The sequence below is a fragment of the Ascaphus truei genome, chromosome 3 (genome assembly GCF_040206685.1).
Source record: "Ascaphus truei isolate aAscTru1 chromosome 3, aAscTru1.hap1, whole genome shotgun sequence".
NCBI lineage: Eukaryota > Metazoa > Chordata > Amphibia > Anura > Ascaphidae > Ascaphus > Ascaphus truei.
The window spans coordinates 395,125,317-395,145,654 of NC_134485.1; the positions used below are offsets into that span (position 1 = coordinate 395,125,317).

At 37.7% G+C, this 20,338-nt stretch overlaps 1 protein-coding gene across 4 annotated transcripts in view; it reads left to right on the forward strand.

The window, feature by feature from the left end:
• The window catches only part of MTMR2 (myotubularin related protein 2), a 55,585-nt gene extending 35,500 nt beyond the window's left edge, over positions 1-20,085 (forward strand). For all 4 annotated transcript variants that reach the window (XM_075592461.1, XM_075592464.1, XM_075592462.1 and 1 more), the window contains 9 exons: positions 2,739-2,822; positions 3,157-3,306; positions 5,151-5,339; positions 6,250-6,435; positions 12,982-13,188; positions 15,042-15,134; positions 15,977-16,090; positions 16,616-16,792; positions 17,669-20,085. In XM_075592461.1, coding sequence (XP_075448576.1) covers positions 2,739-2,822; positions 3,157-3,306; positions 5,151-5,339; positions 6,250-6,435; positions 12,982-13,188; positions 15,042-15,134; positions 15,977-16,090; positions 16,616-16,792; positions 17,669-17,833 — 1,365 coding nt within the window. In that variant the 3' untranslated portion in view covers positions 17,834-20,085. The remainder of the gene's footprint in view (positions 1-2,738; positions 2,823-3,156; positions 3,307-5,150; positions 5,340-6,249; positions 6,436-12,981; positions 13,189-15,041; positions 15,135-15,976; positions 16,091-16,615; positions 16,793-17,668) is intronic.
• Positions 20,086-20,338: the final 253 nt, after the last annotated feature.

Here is a 20,338-nt window from a genome sequence, read left to right on the forward strand (position 1 = left end):
TCCGCAGTATTACAAAGATACGCCCTTTCCTCTGTTGCTCGAATAATAAAACTCTGACTCAGGTCCTGATTCTTTCCCATCTCGATTGCTGTAACCTCCTGCTGTCCGGCCTTCCTGCCTCTCACCTGTCTCCCCTACAATCTATCCTAAACACTGCTGCCAGAATCACTCTACTCTTTCCTAAATCTGTCTCAGTGTCTCCCCTGCTGAAATCCCTCTCCGGACTTCCTATCAAATCCCGCATCTCACACCTCAATTCTCCTTTTCACTTTTAAAGCTTTACAGTCTTCTGCCCCTCCTTACGTCTCAGCCCTAATTTCTCGCTGTGGACCATCCCGACTCTTGCGTTCCGCTCAAGGATGTCTTCTCTCTACCCCATTTGTATCTAAAGCCCTCTCCCGCCTTAAACCTTTCTCACTGACTGCCCCACACCTCTGAAATGCCCTTCCCCATAATACCCGACTAGCACCCTCTCTATCCACCTTTAAGACCCACCTTAAAACACACCTGCTTAACGAAGCATATTAGTAGCTCTGTGGCTAATACTATAGTCCTGATACATAAACCTTGGTCCCTTGCAGACGCACTTACCAGAATGCCCTCCTACTGTCTCTGTACGTTCTTCCTACCTACAAATTAGATTGTAAGCTCTTCAGAACAGGGACTCCTCTTCCTAAATGTTAATTTTTATGTCTGAAGCGCTTCTTCCCATGATCTGTTATTTGTATTATTTGTTATTTATATGATTGTCGTGTGTATTACTACTGTGAAGCGCTATGTATATTAATGGCGCTATATAAATAAACTCATTTATTGAGCCAACACAACTCAATGTTTCGACCATGATGGTCTTTTTCAAGTGACAATTGCATACATCCAGGACTGACTGCAGGCTTTCGTTCTAACACTGGAGCACCGGTAACTGTATCAATTCTTTTTACCTTTGAGGTGTGCAGCATTTCTCTCTATTATCTGGGCTATATAAATAAATATATACATACATGTACTATAATATCAGTTAACTAGTTAAAAAAGGGTATCTGTCATTTAATATGGTTCACAGTAAGGTACTTTATCATATGAAGCACATAATATAGTTAGAATTGTGATCATAAAATAGTCTACGTGATAATATTGTTTCCGTTATAATTTGTGATACTTTTAATATATACACTAATAAGTTCTGGCAAACATATGAGTGTTCGATTATATAATATACCTTGAGATGTGAGTGCCGTAAATATACATGCAGCCTCTCATAAAAACGGCTGACATAGAGTATAACCTGATGGCACTCCACACTGACACGGTCAGGTTATGCTCTGTGTCGGTGTATACCGGTATTCATTTTAAATGTTTTCCTATTGTGGTCCTTCACAATGAAACAAGTAAATTATGGCTTCAACTCCCAGTCAGGTAAGCCACCCCTGTCTTAGAGGATATCACTAAAAGTAGTATTTTCCCTTTTATATTGTGTAACCCTCTGCCTGGCTTCTAGGAGGTTACATCGGTGTGTTATGTATGGCTACTCAGCATGGGTTACCTTGACTCACTGTGCTGGATTTAGACAGCGGGGCGATGAGGTAGCAGGGTTCTGGAATAATGAGCCCCAGAAACTTTTTTCATACAAGTCATTTATTCAGGTCTCCAGGCACGGGAACTGCACGCCACACTTTAAACAACGCTGTACTGTTTCTTTATTCCTTTATTGATGCATTATGTGCTTCCATGAATGCCCACTCTTAACACCCAGAGGGAGGTATATATCGTCATTGCTTAACTGTTCTGAGACCTCCTTTTCTGTTCGGGATATCCCTCTGTATTATCCCGGTAATGCTAGGCCCATTTGGAGTCCTAGCGGGTCCTGTACAACTGACCCCAATACCTTTTGGTCTTTACGGGAACTGCCACTTCCTGCCGTCGAGAGGACTGTTAATGCCGATCCGGCGACTCCCAGGAGTTCTCGTTACTGAGGCCCTCTGTGGCATGCCGTTTTCATACTTCAAAGGTTATATTGGACTCCCTTTATGTTCTTCTGGGATCCTAATTTAACTATGGTACTGTCCCCAGCTACAACATAATAAAGTAGAGGGGGTCCTGGTCTGTACTGTTGTATTATAACCATCTCTGCTCCCAGAGGCTCCTCTCCTTTTGTCCTCTTGGAACCTGTTTCTCTTTCCTCTTGGAACCTACCTTTTCGAACTTCCCCCTCCTCTTATGTACTTTCTGTGATGTCATGATCCCATGGCAACACAGGGTGGAGCCCAGTACACGCTAACCGTTCTAGTAACCCTTTTGAGGGGGGTTACAATTGCCCTAGCACTCGGTTGAACGCATTATTAAGAGGGCACTTTGATCTTTGATGTCTTTGTTTTAGTGTATTTTTGGTTTGCCCATCTGTCATACTTTGTCTATTGGTCACTTTGTGTAGTCAGGTTTTTCTTAAGCGGTTTTTCTCTCTCTCTTTTTGTTTTTTGTTTTTTGTATGATTGTTAATACTTTTAGTACCCTTTATATGTTATGTAGAAGAGGTCTTTACAATGCATGTAATTTAAAAATAATAAAAACAAACTCCAATTACATAAATATTTAATTATAGCCACTAGAACAGTAAAAGAATTGACAACTTGCATACTGTTGCATGTTTTCATAACCCTGTAAATAACTTGACCAGTGCAGTTTTGATATTAAACTTTGTTCATTATAGCTGTAGTAAAACGATTATACTTTCTACACAGCATCTCTTTGCTTTTGAATACAAAGAAGTTTTCCCTGAAAATGGCTGGAAAGTCTATGACCCCATCTTGGAATACAGGCGGCAGGTGAGTGGTGGGTGTTCCTGCTAGAGTGATTGTTTTTCTGTAGGTAACCTACTGTAGGAAAAGGAACATTGCAAGGATGGACAAATGCATGCAGTCACTTACACATTTTGTTTGTTAACATTTCATAATAGCGATAATTGCTTTTTTGCATTGGGCATTTCCCCCACTTAAGGCAGCAATCTCACTGTTTTTCTGTAATTCTCAGAACAAGGAGATGTGCCTGTATAAGAATGAAACATTGGTACTCGGAGAAACCCTATAGCTGTGGAAATATTCAATGTAAACATGTTGTCCTTCTTGGATTTGTGACTGTGAGTAACTTCCTTAAATGCAGGGAATCCCTAACGAAAGCTGGAGAATTACAAGAATAAACGAACGGTATGACTTGTGTGACACCTATCCTGGGTGTCTGGTGGTGCCAGTAAATATTTCTGATGACGAATTAAGGAAAGTAGCATCTTTCAGGACAAGGGATCGAATACTGGTGAGTGTAATTCTGATCTAGAGCTCAGAAAAATATACAAGTGTGGGTTGGATCCTAACCAATTTTGGGTTCAATTACAGAAACAAAGTGATGTACTATATTTTAATGACCAATCTGTCTTTACCTTCAAATTTCATTTGTGTTTTTTTTTTTTTTTTTTAATAAATTTGTCGTGTAGTATTATTAGGTGAACCTTACTGCATTGTTTTTATTTTTTCACTATGTATGCTCTTTGTAATGCGTTTTCATGTATTAAGTTTCCTTGACTTGCTATAGCAAACATTTAGAGAAGCACAGCACTTCCTCTTTTGAAATAGTCGGCCATATCGGGTGCCCGGGGAAGCAGCATCTTTGCCGATTGATCGTAGCTTAAATAATTATATTCCCATAAACGTACAGTATAGAACTGCTGCATTTATGAAAAACAACAAAAACATTGCAAGACGGAGCTCCTCTTTATATTTTGTTTTAAAACTAATTTCAGTCATCCAAAAAATGAAAACATTTATATGTAGACATAAAGATAGGTTATAATGAACTAGATTTACTGCATAAAAATGTGAAGAAAAATAATAGCAGTACAATTGGGTGAAATGCTTATTAAAAGATTAAATTGACAAAAAACTGTTTGAAATTAAGGTACAATACTGGATCTTGAACACTTAAACCTGCTGGACAAAGCGACATTTAGCTAGGTGGTTTATGCGAGAGTTATTTCAGTGCAGATGACATGCTTTGGCATACACTGCAAAGGCCGCGCCAGTGCCAACATGCTAAACTGTAACAGGTTTTGAAGCTCAGGCTTCAGTATAAAGCCTTGAATTATTATTAATTATAGCATAAAATATAGCCGCATTCATATGCTTGATAGCTTCAATGTCAATTAGTTCTTAAGCCCTGGGCTAATTATTGGATTCATAAATTACCCATGCCATTTCTGTAATTCACATACAGGATAACCAGGTTATTCCATTTAAATGAAATGGTATGCCGAGGACTACACTAAATCCCTTTATATATAAGTTAATGATATGAACCACATGTAAAGGATATGGCCAATGTAATCATTAAGGAGACTAAAAGGAAAATCAAAACATATCCTAAAACTTTTATCAGATGCGACAAGTAAAACTGAGATATCCCCGCAAGGAATTGGTATATGTCCCTTTTACCCAATTGTGATAAACATCTGACTCCGACATTTCCCTGTTTAATTTGCTGTGCAGCCAGTTCTCCATGTCTTGGAAGCTCCGAACTCCATTTAAACGAACGATGACCTGGCACAGAGAAGCAGCTTCACAGCAATGAATAAGTGATTTGTATGAAATTCTGCTTCTCAGTTACTAGTTGCTGTAAATCCATCAAGCATTGAAGAAGCTGCATCTTATGGAGCCTTGTGTTATACAGATGTAGCAAAGGTTATTGCTCCCTCTGGCGTGATATGGTGGGATATTCTGCATTCTAACACAATGACCTGCAACCAGCATTCCAAGGTCCCAGGACAGAAGTTGCACCTGGACCCCGGGTTGAAGGTGGGGGGGACACACCTAACTGTTGAGCTTGGCAGGCATGGCAGAGAGATGGGGCTGGTCAATCCTCGAAGTTGCATCCGACTTCCAGTCGAACCCAACTTATGGGTTTGGCCAACCGGGCCCCCGTTTGCCACAGGGCCTGGAAGAGTTGTCCTAGAGCTGCCCCTCTCCCTCCCTGATGGTGGCCCTGTGTGTTATCAGCAGGAGCAATGAAGTTTGCTACATCTGTATCTAAACTCATGTTGGAACGTTTCCTTTTCAATGACTTCACGTCTGTACTAGAAATGACTTGTGAGTTGATTTTGAATACAGGTACTATCATGGATTCATCCAGAAAGTCAAGCTGCAATAACGCGATGCAGCCAGCCCATGGTTGGAGTCAATGGAAAGAGAAGCAAGGATGATGAAAAGTACCTGCAATCTATCATGGATGCGAACGCGCAGTCCCACAAGGTCTTTATTTTTGACGCAAGGCCCAGTGTCAATGCTATAGCCAATAAGGTGAAACTACATTTTGTAACAAATTACTTATTTCATTAGTGAAAGACCCATCTGCCAGGAATAGAGAGCAGCAGGCAATAGAACAGAAAACTGAAACGTGAACGTATAACAAAATAAGCTTTTATTTATTGTTGTTCCTCTCGTATTTAAAGCTGAATAGTTTGCAGTGTAAATGATTTATTTGAAGCTTTTCCATTACCCGTATTATTTCGTTTTTGTAACAACCTCAGCATATGCAAGTACTGTTAAAAAAATATATATATTTATCTTTATTTCTTTTTTGACATTTTATTATACTTATAAAAAAAATAATTGCTCTGAAAAGAAACAGCAGCCAATTTTGGCACTGACAAAACTGCCAGAGAAGCCAAGCAGTTAATTTATTGCAGTCCCCTACATCAGCAAAGGGGGTGTGGGGGGGCGGGAATTCTACATTTAAAAACACGTTTATACTGCCCCTCCACTTGATGAAATATATTTACATAGCACATGTAAAATGTAACTTTGTATATTGCATATATCTAAATAGTTAGGTTTTTGTATTTGCAATTTACAGTTTTTCTTCAGTTTTCCAGGATGTTATACATACTGAGAGCAATGGGTAGTACGTACATAGGACTGGCTGTTATCAGCTAGAATGCTCTGATGCTTTAACTTAAAGTGTACAGTTTTGATAGCAGTATTGAATTCTCTATGAGCTGACCTTTTATTGAACCCACTGCAGGAATTTTCTCAATATATAGGTAGAATGGAAAATGCAATGGACGTAAACAATGCTAGCGCTATGGTTAATTTAAATGGAAAATAGGCTGCGATGTTACTTTCCAGCATATACTGTAGCTTAGTGTTTTTTGTGTTTAGCCACTGAAAAGACCTGCAACAAAATCTTCTACTCCTTTTTCTTGTCAAGGCTAAAGGTGGGGGATATGAAAGCGAGGATGCTTATCAGAATGCAGAATTGGTCTTCTTGGACATACATAATATTCATGTAATGAGAGAGTCTCTGAGGAAGCTGAAGGAGATTGTATATCCGAGCATTCAAGAATCAAACTGGCTTTCTAACTTAGAGTCCACCCATTGGCTAGAACATATTAAGGTGAGCATGAAAATACATATTGCATGGTTTGCACTTATTGAATATAAAGATTAATATCTGTACATTCAAAAAAGTTGTCTGCATTATAATAGTTGTTCTGTACATTTTGAAGCGTGCTTTGACTGGCACATTATAAAGCCTGTTCTTTACATTATGAAAGTTGTTGTTCAGCACATTTTATAATTAACCGTTTTCCTGGGATCAGTCTGAGGGCAGGTACATAATTAAGAAGCAAACCACTCCCCCGACATATTTTTTTATTTCTTAAAAGGCTATGTCATGAAATAGAAAATATGGACAAATATACACAATTTGTGTATTTTAAACTAATGGCATCCTAAAACATAATTTTTTGTAATTTTGTATTACATTTCATGTCATACTAACATGACGTCTCTCTCTTAAGGAACATGACGTCTTTCTCTTAAGGTCTATACAAAGGCATTAACCCATCAATGAAAATACAGACTTACTATTTATAGTTGACTTTATTTGTAAATTCTTTATTTATAACCCACATTTTTATAACATTTAACATATACAAAACAGTTCAACACAACTTTAAAAAAAAAGAAAAAACAGAACACAAAAGAAACAAAAAAAGACATCAGAGTTTTTGCACTTTTTTCACTTGCTGTCTACAGTCAGTGTCTACAGTCAGTAATATTCAGATTTAGTGTATAATGTATAATATTATATAAAATGAGTCATGCATTAGAGTACCGGGTATACAATAGCACATTACCTTACAGCATTAATAATAAAAAAAAAAAAAAAAAAAAGAAACAATCCAAAAAAACTGACAAATAAACAATAGAAAATTGTGATTAAACAAAAAATAAATACTAGAAACAAGTAATTCTCATAAATAGTAGTTCGGGTTATCCTTATTATTATTATTCTCACTGGCAAGTGTGTCCACTTTCCGATCCTCTCACTTTGTTCTATTAGCAGTAAACTCTGACCATGGCAGCCAAAGGCGTTCAAATTTTGACCTATTGTCAGTGGTTATATTTGATAGTTGTTCCATTTTCATGATCTCCCATACTCTCGACTCCCACTGTCCCATAGTGGGTGCCTCCAACCTTTTCCAGTTGGCAGCAATGGCACATCTTGCTGCATTTAGCATATGTATTAATAGACATTTCCTAATTCTGTGCCCCGTTACCCCTTCTCTGTTTAGCAGTGTAATACTCTGGTCTTTTGGGATTCTAATCATGGTAATATTAAAAATCTGCTGTAATATCATATCCCAAAACCGCTCTATAGTTTTACACTCCCACCAGATATGAAGCACTGTTTCCACCTCCTCACAACCTCTCCAGCACTTATTGGAAGTTCCTGGGTAACATTCTTTCAGTTTTTGTGGTGTGTACTACCATCTGTACATTACCTTATATACATTTTCTAGAGTATTCGTTGATATCGAGGAAGAGCTGGCATTACTCCACATCCGTGTCCATTCGATTGCAGAGTACTCCCTACCCAGCTCTTTTTCCCAGGCTAGTACAAACCCTGGTTTAGATTCAATATTAATTTCTAGTAATGTTCTATAGATGTACGATATATTGTGCCCGCCTGCACCCCGCTAAACCAGCACTGTTTCAAAAGGATACAGCACCCTTAATGTGTGTATTTTTTTTTTTTGTTTATTTTTTTTTTCCATTCACATAATGGAAAAAATGTATATATTGCAATCTCTCCAGTTCTTTAAATTCAAACTGGTCCTGAAAGTGTTTAAAACATCGGGTCTTACCCATATCCATCAGATCTCCCAGCCTAATTACACCCGCTTGACTCCATTTTTTAAATATTATGGAGTCGAGCCCTGGGGGGAAATCAGGGTTCCCACATATTGGGGTTAGAAGGGATGGAAACGTGGAAATTCTCATCTTTAGACATTTTATCCCATGCACAGTGCTGCACCAATAGTGGGGTGCTCATAAAGACCTCTAGGGCGATCTGTCTTCCTAAGACATGGAGCCTTATTTGTGTCTATTTCTTTACAATAATTATTTTCAATTTTCACCCCGAGTTTATTTTTAGTACAGTGAAACCGTTCAAAAAGAGCATTCACTTGTGTAGCGAGATAATATTTGTTGATGTTTGGTAGCCCAAGTCCACCTTGTAATTATGTCTTTGCAATGTTTTAGTATTGGTCCTTGGCTTTTTAAATTCCCAAATAAATGTATTAATTTTACTTTGAAGCATAGTAATATACTGCTTGGAAACTTTCACAGGGATAGTCTGGAACAAATGTATAAGCCTCAGCAATACATCCATTTTAAGAAAATTCTATCTTTATACAAGATAATACTCGTTTTCTATTGTTTTTGCTAATGGAGTATAATTGGCCTGGAACAGATCTTCTACTTTTGGTGTCTTCCACTCGAAAGGGAAGTTTTCTTTTTCTTGGGCCGCCAACCCTGCTGGGAGACATATTTAGGGTCTCCATTTTTATTAAATTGATTTTAAAATTAGATGCTTAACTTTATCTGCCCAGAACATTTATTATACTTGGCAACGAAACTAGAGGGCTTGTTATTATCAGAAGAACATCATCCGCATATAATGCGATCTTTTGTTCTTTCTCTCCAATTTTAACTCCCGCAATATCTGGATGATTCCTTATTGATTCTGCTAATGGCTCCATTATTAGTGCAAAAATCAACAGGGACAGAGGGCATCCCTGTATCATACCATTAAGTATTTTAAATGCGTTCGAGACCTGTCCATTTACCTTGACCTTTGCCGACGGATTACTATATAATGCCTTTATATACTGCCTAAGCATATCCCCCTTTCCTATACGTTCCAGCATTTTAAACATAAAATTCCATTGCACTCTATCGAATGCCTTTTCTGCATCTATACATAATATCATGCCTGGAGTCTGTGTTTTATTAATCTGTTTCAGTATATTTATCATTCATCTAGTGTTATCCTTGGCTTCCCTTTTTGGTATAAATCCGCTTTGATCACCCTTCACCAGATCCGGCAAATATTTATTAAGTCTGTTCGCTAAAATTTTGGCAAGAATTTTGACATCTACATTTATAAGCGATATTGGATGATAGCTTGCACAGTTTCATTTGTCCTTATCTGACTTGGGGATAACCGTTATATGAGCTTCTGACATATATTGGGATAGGTTACCGGAGTCTCTGAAAGTATTAAACATACCCTGAATGTGTGTTATAAGAGAGTTGGCGAAGGTTTTATAGTATTTGTGGTAGTCTGTCAGGACCTGGACTTTTCCCATTGGGTAGATCTTTCATCACTTTTTCTATCTCATCCCACGTTATAAACGCATCAAGTTTATCTCTTGACTCGGGTGTAATTGTTTTAGTTTGAATATCCATCATAAATAAATCTATATCGTCCTCTATACGTTCCTTTTTCCTATTTTGCACGGCTTCTATATTGTATTATTTCTCATAAAATAGTCTGAACTCTTCTTTAATAACTTTTGTGTCCTGTGACACCACTCCAGCCTGCTTCCGAATTTTGCTGATATTATATTGGCTCTGCTTCTGCTTTAACTGATTGGCTAACAGTCTATCCATTTTATTACCTTTCTCATAATATTTATGTTTAAGCCAAGTCAGTGACTTTTCTATTTTTTGAGTTGCTAACAAGTTGAATTTTCCTCTAGCTGTTATTAGTTCAGCTAATATTTCCTTATCTGCTGCCCTCTTATGTTTTATTTCAAGATCTTGGATTAACTTGCTTAATTTTATAATTACTCTTTCTCTTAGTTTTTTCCTGAGGGAGGCTTGCTGAATATACACTCCCCTTATGACGCTTTTATGAGCTTCCCACAATATTGCCAGTGATACAGTATATTCCCTACATTATTTTCTGCAAAATCATTTTTAAGATTTACTACATTACTATTTTAAGGTAAGGACTCGTTCAATCTCCATGTCCACTCACCTTTCTGTGTAGATCCCTCACCCAAATCAATTTCTAGCGTTACTTGTGCGTGGTCTGACCATGTAATATTCCCAATATTGACTTTCCGTATTTTACTCACATTAAACTGGTCTATAAAAAGATAATCTATTCTAGAATAGGTATCATGTGGGTGTGAGTAATATGTGTAATCTTTCCCTGACTGATTCAAAACTCTCCAGGCATCAACTAATGCCTACTGATTCAATATTTTATTTATACCCTTTTTTCTGTTTTTTGATCACTTTTGTATGCCCTTTGAAAGTATCTAACACCGGGTTTAGTGCAACATTAAAATCACCACCCAGATATAGAGCTCCTTCTCTAAACACATTCATTATTGCTAGCAATTCCTCTAAAAAAAATCTGCCTGCCCAACGTTGGGGCCATATTTATATATTTACTAACTACGTTAACCTTCTTCTCCTTTATCTATCCTTTGATCATTATATATTTACCTTCTATATCTTTCTTCATGGTGATATCCTGCAGCATAACATTCTTGCAAACAAGAATTCCCACCCGTTTTTCTTATCTCTTGATAAGCTATAGAAATTCTGTACAATGTCTTTATTGATCCTTCTCGGTTCTTTCTCTCTTTTAAAGTGTGTTTCCTGTATCAACATTACATTGTTTTTCATCTTTTTGATCTCTTCAATGGCCCGTCTCCTTTTTACTGGTGCGTTTAGCTACTTTACATTCAGAGTGCCTATCCTATATGTCATTCTTGTTGTGGTGTTTGGGTTCGTAGTGATGGTTAGTAACCAACCTCAGTTTGTTTCTTACTCCAACCCCAGCCTTCTTTAGTGCCACCTTACCCTCAGACATCCTCTGCCAAGTAAACTTTTGGATAATTTCTCCCTGCTGACTTGTTATAGAAAAGAAACAATCATAAATACAAGTACACAATTAACCAAAAATTAGGACCAGCCTTTTGATCCCCCATTTCTCGAAACCTCCCTACCAATTCTCTCGAAATGAGTGGCTCCGCTACTCAGATCTCTAGCAGACAGAGCCACGTGTCCACACCAGTCCTGGTGTGGAGATATAAGGAGTGGAGGTTTGTGCGCCATCCCTGGTCCACAAGGGGATAGGGGGCGAAGTCAATCTTCTATCTACTCTTTTTTTTTTCATTGCAGTTATGATACTTCATTTTCCTTAGCCCTTTCTAATACATATACATCATTTCCTACCTTATCCCTCAAACTTAATATTAAGGCAACATTGAACCCTCAATTTATTATCTATAATACGTCTGTTATAAAGTCACAGCGCTACCATAGACATCATCATACACTGATCTAGAAAAACATCATCCTCCCTTAACTATCTCTAATCCGAACTGACTATCAACATAAAGAAAAAAGGTAGAACCCTTTCTGAACCTTTGAACTGTCAGGTACTATTACAATTTGTCTTTTCCTCTTGCAAAGGCATCTAGTTTGTGAGTTATAGTCAAATCGGTATATATCCACAGCGTTGCGTAGTTCAGACATCCAAACTGACAGTCGGACATAAAAGTACATAGTCAATAATCTCCGTTATATCGATCATTTAGTGTATAATTATAATAGTTACTCTTCTTTACTCGGTGGTCTCTGGTTCGTCCTGCTGTCCTCCTGTCCCTGTTCTGCTGACCGCTGTTATCGTTGGTATTTCTGTTTTTCTTACTGCCCACGTCAACCCATTACTGTCCTCTCCATCCTGGGTGGAATCGAGTGGTTCCTGGCGTCGCGGAGTCCTGCGATTCTTTTCTTGTTTTGGTACTGGAATATTAATGATTTAAAAATTGTTAGTGGGGTTTTCTCCGTATCTGAGAAACTTTCCCTTGTTGTATAACAATCAGTTTGGTAGGAAATCCCCATTTGTATCTCACGTTAGCTTTTTGAAGGTGCACGGTAATTTCTCTACGGTGCTTAACATGGAGAGATCGTTATACAGCTGGATCTTGGCCCCCTCAAACTCTATAATGCCTCTGGCCTTTTGCATGTCAGTAAAGTCTTGCATGATCTTTCATATGCTGGTGCAATTCTCTAGCTGCTACACCTCAGGGTTGGTGTGATGAATCTGACTCTATAAACAAACTTAACATCTACTGCACTGTGCAGTAGATGTTAAGTTTGTTTATAGAGTCAGATTCATCACACCAACCCTGTAGTGTAGCAGTTAGAGAATCGCACAAGCATATGAAGTTCCAGGGGTTCAATTCCCGCATGGTGTAGGGGGAAGGAGGTGTGTGTATATATGTATGTGTGTCTAAAAACCTTAGAGATGCTTTTAAATCAGGACCCACGCTCAGAATGCGTTATAAGCAAATCCACGTTGTAGCGGATCGTGCTATAACAGGTTTGAGCTGTATTTTATATGCTGTATTGCATTATTTAATCTCACCTTGATTCTGGTGCACTGCCAAATATATTAACCCGTTTTATAGGAATTCTAATCAAGTTTTAAAAAAACTCCTCCCATGCCACAAGATACTTTGGCAAAAATAATTAAGATGCATGATCAGAGTATCGTTTTCAAAATGTATTCTCCTAAATCTCAAGAAAACTGCTTATATTGAGTTTCTGTTGTCTATTTATATTTTAGCTCATTCTTGCTGGTGCCCTCAGGATTGCTGACAAAGTGGAATCGGGAAAGACATCTGTAGTTGTGCATTGCAGTGATGGCTGGGACCGCACGGCTCAGCTCACCTCCCTTGCCATGCTTATGCTTGATGGCTACTATAGGACGATCCGAGGATTTCAAGTATTAGTGGAGAAGGAGTGGCTTAGTTTTGGACATAGGTTCCAGCTTGTGAGTTGCAATTTAAATAATTACTGCAAGCAAAGTTTAAACTCATTCCTATATACTTTACAACGTTCACTAGGTTGCTGAATATGTTGGCACCAATGACAATTTCCAGGTGTCCTATTTGTATTCTGGAGGGCTGTCCTAATATCTACTGTTTTTTTTAAATAAAAAAAAATAGCTTCCTCACGTTTAGTCTACCACCCCATAGCTTTAAACCTCACCGTCCACTGCAAGTTTTATTCTTGCTATTACAGGACAGTTAGAAGGAAATCTATGTAGATGACACAAAGATCAGATACATGGTTAATATCCTGGTAGGGATAACATGAAGAATGTACTATACACGCTAAAACAGGGGTGCTCAATGCCAGTTTTCAATACCCCCCAATAGGTCAGGTCCATTAGCAATACAACAACAGTTTTAAGATGGAATTGTTACTAGTCTGTCTTTTAGCACAGGGTGCTCAACTCCAAACTTCAAGCACCCCTCCCCCCCCCCAACAGGTCAAGTTTTCATGATATCCCAGCTTCAGCACAGGTGGTCAATCAGTCCCTGCTCCAGCATGGGTATCTCAATCAGTCCCTGCTTCAGCACATGTGGCTGAAGCAGGGACTGATTGAGTCACCTGTGCTGGAGCTGGGATATCCTGAAAACTTGACCTGTTGGGGGGGTGCTTGAAGTTTGGAGTTGAGCACCCTGTGCTAAAAGACAGACTAGTAACAATTCCATCTTAAAACTGTTGTTGTATTGCTAATACCCAAAACAATGAGACATGGACAAAAGTATTGCTCCAAAATCGACACGTTGCCTGTGCAATTTCATTGTTTACTTTGGATTAATCATTTTTCTGCCTGTGCCTTACCAAGACATTAGTGTGACCGGTATAAGAAGTTCAAGTCAAAAAATTGTGTGGTACTAAGAACAGTAGACAGATATATAAAATCATATATTTGGAGTTCCAACAGTGGTTACCCTTAAGGTTTCAGTAAGCATATTGGTGTAAACAGGTGGGTACAGAGAACGCTTGTCTGGAAAACCTCACAAATCACAGTAAGTAAAGGTTTATCACTTCCAGTGTCCAGAGATAGCAGCGTAAATAATCTGACCATACCTTCAACCATCAGGAAATAGGAGGGTTACTGTGTAGTTATAAAGGACTCGCTTTAAAAGTGCAGCATTCTGACGTGATCCCCTATGTCCTCAGATCCAGTGTGTGCCATCCGTTTGTAGGAATTTCAGAAAATAGAGGAGAAAAACAGAGCACTAACAGATGGAACAATCAAAGAAATTATTCAGAGTGCGCTTTCCATAAAAAAAATATATGCTTATTTATTGGTCATGAAGACAAAAAATGGAGGTGTCACCCCACCATATGTCCATGTGTCACCATGTGGGGTGACAACTCCGTTTTTTTTTTTTTTTTGCCTTCATGACCAATAAATAATCATATTTTTTTTTATGGAAACGCACTCTCTGAATAAGTTCTTTGATTGTTCCATTTGTTAGTGCTCCGTTTTGCTCTGCTATTTTTTTCGGTATAAGAAGTTCACTGATTCTTTCTCTTGAAATCTTTCAAGTAATTTTTTAAATATGGCCATACTTTGGCAGCTGCTTTTGAAATGTATTAGTTTCATATTCTGCCCTTATTTAGTATGACACACGTAGTATTTAATACTTTATGAAGCACGCATAAAAACAGTGACTCGGCTCCCTCAGACAGTGATATGATGAACTGTCCTACACATACTCTTGTGCCTTTTATTTAGTTTCTTTTAATTTGCTCTGCTAAAAAATTAAAAGGTGCATAACTAGACCATAATAATCATGTACAACTGTTTTTGTTTTTTCATCCAAGAGAGTTGGCCATGGTGATAGAAACCACCCTGATGCTGACAAATCTCCTGTGTTCCTGCAATTTGTTGACTGCGTCTGGCAAATGACTAGACAGGTGAGTGTGAGAGGTTTTCTAATAACGTCACCTTTCTGTACCAGATGTGGTTTAGTAAGGACCTTGACATTTTTGTTAAGATGTCAGTGCTATACTTACATTTTTATACAACATGTTTGTATACTATTGATCATTTTCAGTAGATGTGTTTAACTTTCATAACTAAGTTAGTCCCCTCTTCAACCTGGGAAACAGGATAGCAATAATGCATTCTCAAAGAGCCAAGAATCCGTACAAAGTTCAAGATATACCAACTCTGTACTTGTGTAGGTATTTTGGTTATTATGGATTCTGTGGAACAGTGAATTACCTTTGTTTAACAATCAATGAGTACTTTAGTATTAGGTGAAACGTTTTTTTATTTGGACGAACAATTGATATAAGACAAACTTTCGAGAGTTCCTAAGGTCAGCAATACTAAGTATTGTGAGGAGAACTCTCAAAAGCTTGTCTTATAGTATCAAATGTTAGTTCAAATAAAAAAGGTATCACCTAATACTGAGGTAGTCTTTTACTCTGCACTATCGTAACTAGACTAACACAGCTATTTCTACTTCATTTAACAATCAATAGTGTCATGAAATTGTTAGTGTCTCCATAACCCATTTCTGCATAGGAACCAGCTGTCTTCTCTTGTGGAAGATGGATTAATTTGGTGCACTTCCTGGTCAAATGAATAAGGAACTGCTATAGACTACAGTATGGTGAAACTGTGCCATGTGAACTGTCTTCTAAACAATTTTATGGGGGGTGGGGGGAGAATCTTGATGCCTTTTGTTCATATTTTAGCAGCTGTTTAAAGTTGTTCTCTTTTTAATAATTCATTTCAATCTTGTCTTTAGTTCCCTAATGCCTTTGAATTCAATGAATACTTTCTGCTAACTATTCTGGACAATCTTTATAGCTGTTTGTTTGGGACATTCCTATGTAACAGTGAGGAACAGAAACTGAAAGAGGTAGGTTCATGAACTGTAAAATGATGTGGTGGATTATTTAACAAAAGTGTTAAGCATTGTCTCAAAGCTTCGGGATTGTAAAACCCCACTGTTAAGGACTATAAATGTGTGTATTTTATCTATATAGCGCCTACCACACTTGCAGTTTTTTACTGTACTACAACTATTAGTTCATAGGTTAATACCAAGTCTCTTTAGACAAACTAATGGAATATCAGCATAATGAGCTTGCTTTAACTGCTAACAAAAGCTTTTCTATTTTATGAAAAAAATGTCTTTACATTGTAGAAGAAATTGCTTTGTATTGTATATTTTTATTTATACTAGCTGATGAAGCTGACAATACATTGCTCTAAAGTGATGTTATCTTGCCAGCAGTGAAGCATTTTACTAGCTGCTGGAGAGCAAAACAATGTTTGACTCATCACAGTTAAATTAATATAAACAGTTAAAATATGGAGTGACATGATCTTTCTGGAATTCACTTGACAGTCATGCAGATCTCATTGTTTAATTCCTCTCTAGGGTCTCTCAAAACAGACAGTCTCGGTCTGGTCTTTTATAAACAGCCAACTTGAAGATTTTACTAATCCGTTATACGTGAACTACTCCAACCATGTCTTGTATCCTGTAGCCAGTACAAGACACCTAGAGCTCTGGGTAGGATATTATATAAGGTGGAACCCACGAACGAAACCACAGGTACACATTTTTTTCTCTGTTTTATCTTGTTTATAATATATACAAGACATTTGTAGTAAACCTCAGCCATATTTGTTAAATAGAGAAAAAAAAAAACATTGAATGCCATAGTTTCTTACTCTATTAAGCATGCACGGTTATTGCTTTGGCTGCACCCAGGAGACTTTGAGACTGGACATATTTCCAGTTCACAGGTTGGCAAATAAATGTATATCAAGTAATGCAGATATGAAACGGTCCAATACAAGCAGGGGTACTGCTGAGTGTGATTTGTACCTGTAATTAATAGCTAGACTTTAGGAGGCAGGTGAAGAAAGATGCTGGCAAAGTAATTTTGGGCAGCTTTTTTCAGCAAACTAAACTGCTAACATTAAGGCCTAAGAGCCTGCAATTTCCAGGTCTTATGTGGCCCTGCAGGATGAATGTCTGCCTCTTTTAAGCAAAGAAGGGTGGGTACCAGATAAAGGACCCTGAGAGGTTTGAAAGTTTGTAACATATCAACTACTTGTTGGTCCAATAAAAGGTATCATACCATCTACTACCTCTCCGTCCTTTGTTACCTCATCTTTTAAGTACTCATAATGCTTTTGTCACCTTTGCAGTATCCAGTTCCCTTTGAATCCTGTGAAATAGATTTGCTGTTTTCAAAGTTGGGCCTTTAGTCCAAATGTGCCTGTGCATGCATGGGCAATACTACTTTTGATGCCACCATGCACAAAATACCACTTACACTCAAACTAGTTAATCAAGATACGAGGGGTCTGATGTTAGAATGGTTCCGATATATACAACACTAAACATTCGCTCATATAAATAGTTTGACTTTCTGGGACTATTTCAGTTTATATATGCATTTGTTTTGTTTTTATTATGTAGGAGGCTATCCAAAGCCAGTATAAAGATCTTCTCGCTAAGCGTGCAGAGCTCCAGAAAAAGTTGGAAGACCTTCAACGAGAGATTAGCAATCGCTCTACTTCGTCATCATCAGACAGAGGAGGTTCTCCTGCTCAGTCTGTCACTCCTGTGCAGACAGTTGTGTAGCCACTAGCCTTATTCACATACAAGTTTAGATGGCAGTACTTTAGTGTATTTAATGTATAGACCATAAGAAGAAGCAATTATTTGTGTACGGTGCTTCTCCATTTAGAATGCCTTATTCAAAAAGGTGCAGACAACTTGGCAAATGTTTGTTGCATACATTGAACTAGACAATCAATTACAATCACAAAGCAACACAAAGACAAATATTATTTGCGCTTTCTGTAGGGCCCTAGTTTGCATCTTGTAGCTGCATTAATCTTCAACGGTGCAATAATCGGTAAATAAACCCTAGAGCTTCCTGTGCAATAAATCACACAGTGGTAAGAGTTAACACTAATAAATGTACTAACCTGCTGGGTGACCATAGGCATATAGCCATTACTTTAACTGCATGTCCATGAAACACAAACTTCCCCTTTTTCTAATTGTAAAATTGTATTTTCTGTAGTTGGCTCATATATATTTTAGGCATTTCTTGTCCCTTTTTAAAATATAAAGACTTACCATTTGTTAATTGGAAACAATATCCACTGTGTATTTCAAATGTTAGATTGAAGTTAATAGTAATTACATGAAAATGGCGTATTTTGCTCTTAAGACTAATTTTTAAAAAAAAGAAGGATTTTTAATAGTGCACTACATTTCCAATTTTGTTTAAAAAAAAAAACAAGAAACTGTACAGATCTGGGGTTACCTGTTTAACTTTTAGATAGGATACATTAGATTGGAAGTCACTGCCATTTAAAACATGCTTAATTGAGATTGCTGCATTATCTTGAAAAACGATATTTTTTGCAAAATCTTAGCTCATCACTAGTATTCAAATGAAACTTACATACTTCATAACTCTCATATACTGTTACCATAGAAAGGAGTTAGGAGGTCTTTAAAAACTCATGTGCCACATCTATTCCTGAGCTGGATTACTTGAACATTTTCACAACATGAACACTACTGCATTAGAGTATATTTACTAAACAAATGGGAAATTATTTATTTATGTACAATTCCAGTTTCACACCACTCAAAAGATGTCTTTTTAAGATATGGTTAACCAAAGAATATGTTGCAATATATGTACTTTTGCTTTTAAGAGGTTGGGACCCTTGTGTGTTGGTTTAATGTTTAGTTATTTATTTTCAGCAAAAGAAAACTGTATAGTGAAGCTTCTAGAATAAACAAATGTTATTTCCACATCTTGGATGATCTATATATAGTGCCTTAAATTATATATAAAAAAGTTTGCTCTCATCCCTAGGCAACTAACATTGTGTACTGGTGTATTGCATTAATGATGTTAATGTTTTGGAATGTTTCAGTAGATATTACGATACAGCTGCAAAATACATTACTTGAAATAGTGACTTAAAAGCTTTCGCCAGGATTGCTACAGGTGCAGGATCCGTTAATGTGTTACATTGCGTTATTTGACAGTAGCGTTAACGAAAACAATGGCTAAGGCGATGACGCACGCTTAATTTCACGTTAACAGGGGTAGTAACGCCTGCTACGTTTGTCCTGGTAATGCTTCTATTCTGTTACTATAAACAACAAAGAGCGTTGAGAACCTGACCACAACTTTGTGCCTTAACACAGCCAGCACATTTATCAGGGTAGTCTATGACCTGGTGATACTTCTATCGGTCTGTATAGCTCCCCGCTTGCTGTTTTGCTGTCAAGGTAAGCCTATAACCTTACCCCTTACCAAAAAAACCTTGACCCGCTTACCCTAAAAAATGTATTCTTAACACCCTACTCTAACTGCTAAAACCCCTTACATTAACTTAGCTTATTGGCGAAACGGCCGGTGGCCAAAGTGTCCGTCGGCGGCCAAATGCCGGTGCTGACTTGGTCGCAGCCAAGTTTCCGAGTCCGAACTTCTATTGCCTGTAACACTGCAAAATAATATACAGGGGGAGCTGTATTCTGTATAGTTGGCACAAAGTTTGAGGGACTATTCTGAAATATTTTCCAGTGGTTATTAAAAACACTCCCAGAAAGAGTTAAGAACACTAATCAAAGATGTGATTTCAGGGTGTGCAAAAGAAAAAGAAAAAAAGTGTTAATTTTTTTTAAATGTCAAAGCTAGTTGCTATTATTGTTTAATTTAGCAAAAATAAAAGCAAGAAAACTATGTTAGATAATTAACATGTAAGGTTTATTTTATGCAGTGTTTGTCTGTAACATTTATAACAGCAGATTATCTTGTACTGCAACACAGCCGCAATAAACCCAAAGTGGAAATTGAATAACTGTCTGTTCGAATTCATCATTTAATATCCCTAACTTAACTCCAGTCCACAAGCCCTAACCTTGCTCCCCATGGTCAAGTTTTCAGGATATCCCAGCTTCAGCACAGGTGGCTCAGTCGAAGATTGAGCCTCCTGTGCTGAAGCAGGGACTGATTGAGCCACCAGTGCTGCAGCTGGAATATCCTGAAACCCTGACCTGTTGGGGGTGACTTGAGGACTGGTGTGGGGCAACCCTACCCTACAAAACTCCATA